Raw genomic sequence first — 3,813 nt, 5'->3', positions numbered from 1 at the left:
GATGTTCTCGTTCATGCAGGGTGTTTGTTATGCCCCCTCCCAATCATCAATGAGGAGTCGAGACGAGCTAAAAAAAAACGTACAACCCAAAAGAGGGATGGGAGGACGACACTCCGCCACCACACAGGGAATTTCACTGGAAGGAGAGAGCGAGAGATTTTGTTTTTGTCTGGAAGGAAGGACTTAAAATCCCTGTGTGGTGGCGGCGTGCCGTCCTCCCATCCCTCCCTTGGGTTGTACTTGTACTTTTAGCTTACTGGGAGAAAAGAGAGAGGGGGTTGTGCTCTCTAGGCCCCTAGGGGCCCTACGCGCGGCGTGAGAGCTCGGAAGCGAGCTTAGCACGGCGATCGAGGATGGCACGGTTCACCCCCTTCACCGAAGCTGGGTTGTATGTTTTCCCTATCATTGAAAGAAGCAGAGGGGTCTCCCGCGATTTCTGTCCGCCCCGAAAATTTGCCCAGGCACGATCGTTTTGGTCGGCCCCTGGCCCCCCTGGCGGCTCCACGCTTGGCCGGCGGATGCCGCAGGGTCCGCAGCAGCCTGCCAGCAGGCCTGAGCGGTGGCTTGCGATGCGAACCGGCTGCGCCGCTTCCTCGGCGCCGGGTGCTGCGAGCGTCGAGCGAGTCGCCGGTGAGCCAGCCGCCACAGCCTTACCTGCCGGTCCACACACTCCCAGGCGCACGGACGGACCCAGCGGCGTCGCGCACGCGTCTGAGCCACGCGTCGGAGATGCAATCAGACTCTGATTCCGGACTACCCAGCGTTCTGCTGCCCGTGGGCGGAATGTACTGTTGCGAGGCGCCGCTGGTCGGCGGCGCGCGCCTTCTCGCTGTGTCGGCGCGCCTGGCTGCGCTTTGTGGCGAGCGGTGTCCTCCAGTTCCCTTGCTACAGTTCCCTCGCTGGCGCATGTCCCTTTGAAGCCCGCGGTGCGGCGCCTCTCGGTGGGCCCACACGCCTCACTCCCACACACTCCCCGCTCTCGGCCCGGCCCAAGCTCACTCCACGGTGCGTCGTGATCGTGCTGGCAATGCGCCGCTGGCGCTCGTCAGCGCACACGGCCGTCGCGCTGCGTCCAGGCGCCAAGCGCACCAGTCACGTGCTGCCACCGACAGCGCCACACCACTGCATCACGTGCCGCGAGGAAAGCTGCGTCGCGTGAGTGGCGACTATCACTGCCGGCGGCTGGCGCCGGGTAGTGGTGTCGGGTTGACGCCCGTCGACAGTCAGAGAGAGGGTCTGTGTGTCGAGTATGTGTGTTTGTGGCGTAGATCCTCCCTCTTGGGAGAGAGAGATTGTTTGTTGTCTCTTGGTGTCTTGGGTGTGACGCTGCAAGTGTGGAACATGCTGCTCGTGCGCCGAGGTTCTGCAGATGAGTTAGTGAGCGGATTTTCTTCTTTTTGAGTTTTCTTCTTGGCCGTGCTGCAATCGCTTTGCCAAAGTCGATCGCAAGGTGGATCGAGCCGCCGCATGGCCGGGGCCGGCGCCTCGACCGTCCACGTGCCGCCTCTGCCGAAGAAGCTGCGGGCCGAACCACACGAGGAGGAGATCGGGCCGGGCAAGCCGTACGCAGATGCGGCCGCGTTCAACGCCGACCACAGCCGTTGGGAGCAGGAGCGCGATGCACGCGTGCAGCAGATGGCGGAGCGCCAGAGAGCACAGAAGAAGCTCCACGAGCAGACTCGAGGGGAGCGAGACCGCAGTGCACGCCAGCGGCCGGCCGACGACAATGTGCGGCGGGAGCAGCAGAGACAGCAGCAGCAGAGCGCAGTGCGCATGGAGTCTTTGACAACGCCGACATTCAAACTCTTCTTCCTGCTGGCCAATCTCACCCGGATGGTGGTGGACGAGTCGGCGAGTGGCGTGAAGGAGCGCCTGTGGAGCGTGTGGGAGGGGCTGCTTGGGCGACGGCCGCCATCGTCGGCGACCGTTGACTACGTTGCGATCGACAATCCACGGCTGACGCTCGGAGACCGCATATTAGACGACAATTTGCAGTCAAGCCAGCGCGTTGCAAAGCTCCTTGAAGCAGGCGTGGATAGGGACGATCTGCTTCGGACTTCTAAAATCGACTTTGTGTTCATAGGACGACCGTATGGCGAGAGTGGAAGGGGAGCGTGCGTGCAGCTGTACACTGACAATGCCGGCAGCCCAACCCGCGTGGAGTGCTATGACGGGCAGTGGGTATGGAACGGATCACGGCACAACTTCACCGGGAGGGGCCACGCAAAGTTCAGTGATGGGGAGTACAGCAACGGGGTGTGGTTCGAGTATGAATTGATGCAGGGAACTCGTGTACGCAACGGTCAGGAGGAGGTTGTGGAGCGCAGCGAGCGCGCAAAGAACTTCATCAAGCTTGGCCAGCCAGCCATGGCCAACTTTGTAGATCTCGACCATAAGAACGAGGAGGAGGAGATGGATGAGTGGCTCTGTACCTTTGTCTTCAATGACGACGGGCGAATATTGGACGACTGTGAACTCACAGATGCTTTGCTGCTTGAGTGGCGGGCCAGCTCAGAGTATCAAGACTTCCGTGCCTTTCACGAGGTTTACACCAAGCCGCTTTGGTGTGTGTCGGAAGAGCTCTACCGGACGCTGAGTGAGGACGTGATCGTGAAAAACAACCTCACGTGTGCGGGCTTCCCGCAGCTGCCCTACGAGTTTGCACGCGACGCGCTTTGGAGCCATCTTTGCGACAGCCACAGCCAGGCGCAGGAGCTTAAGGCCATGAGAGCTGAGCATGAGCGTCTGAAGTACAAGATCCCCGGCATCGAGTTCTGGGAGGGATTGTATCAGAAGAGGTCCCCCGCGTCCCGCAGACGGCTTTATGCAACTAACTACGAGCAGCTGCTTGAGGGTTGCAGACTAACACGAGATGGCCATGACCAGGCGTCCGAGCTGCCGGCCATGTATGCTTCAAAGGAACGTCTGGCTGGGCAAATCGACCGTCTGTCAGAGAAGATTGCAGATCAGGTTCGGCCAATATGGAAGGCGATGTCGCCCTTTGAGGTGCTGATGAACGCGCCGCTGTACAAATGCGACACTGGGAGCAACTACGACGAGCACTCGCTTCAACAATTTGCTCGCCAGGAACGATGCAGTCAGATTATCAAGTATTAAAATTAATTCTTTTTGAGCTCGGGCACGCGCCAGCTAGCTGACCTTTCCCTGCGCCCGCCCCGCCCCCATTGGGGGCGGGGGCCGCACGGGCCTCAACTCTAGTCTTTCTTTAAGGAAGGTGTGTTGCTAGCCGTCGCCCACCTTGGGCGTCTGCCTCTTCCTATCTCTCTTCGCAGTCCCTCTCCAATTCTCGCTGCAACGCTCGTTGTTGCGCAGCACATCGACTCGATTTCAAAAGCACGCATGGAGGCCGCGGTGGTCGTCTACTTGCTGCTGTGGTACGTCGGCAACTACTACTTCAACATCTTCAACAAGGCAGCTGGCATCGCGAGCGGTGGCGCGGCCTTTGCATTCACGCTCGCGTCGCTGCAGCTCGTCATCGGTTCCGGTTGGGTGGTGTCGCTCTGGGTGCTGGGCCTGCGACAGCGCCCGGCCCTCTCTGCCAGCCAGGCGCTGCGGCTGCTCCCGCTCGGACTCGTCACCGCCGTCGCGCACGGCAGCGCGATATACGCCAACCTCGCCGGCAGCCTCTCCTTCTCGCAAATCGTCAAGGCGGGCGAGCCGGCCTTCGCCGCGGCCGTCGGCTACGGCGTCTATCGCAACGGCGTCTCGTGGCGCAAGCTCTTGTGCCTCGTGCCGGTGATCGGAGGCATCGCCATCGCCTCTGCCACCGAACTCGACTACACACTCGCCTCG

General features: G+C 61.0%; 2 protein-coding genes across 2 annotated transcripts; both read left to right on the top strand.

The window, feature by feature from the left end:
• Positions 1 to 518: 518 nt before the first annotated feature.
• EMIHUDRAFT_225139 (hypothetical protein) lies at positions 519 to 1,159 on the top strand (the record flags this gene model as incomplete). The annotated part of the gene is made up of 3 exons (XM_005789972.1): positions 519 to 603; positions 677 to 856; positions 1,077 to 1,159. 3 exons carry the CDS (start codon positions 519 to 521, stop codon positions 1,157 to 1,159), a joined length of 348 nt encoding a protein of 115 aa, XP_005790029.1.
• Positions 1,160 to 3,471: 2,312 nt separating this feature from the next.
• On the top strand, positions 3,472 to 3,804 carry EMIHUDRAFT_49536 (hypothetical protein; the record flags this gene model as incomplete). Its single annotated transcript, XM_005789971.1, has 1 exon — positions 3,472 to 3,804. A coding segment is annotated over one exon (333 nt), but the record flags the coding sequence as incomplete, so codon positions are not given.
• Positions 3,805 to 3,813: the final 9 nt, after the last annotated feature.

The sequence above is a fragment of the Emiliania huxleyi genome, assembly GCF_000372725.1.
Source record: "Emiliania huxleyi CCMP1516 chromosome Unknown EMIHUscaffold_123, whole genome shotgun sequence".
NCBI classification, from domain to species: domain Eukaryota; phylum Haptophyta; order Isochrysidales; family Noelaerhabdaceae; genus Emiliania; species Emiliania huxleyi.
The sequence above is the reverse complement of the archived record's forward strand: the minus strand, read 5'-3'. Positions and strand labels throughout refer to the sequence as shown.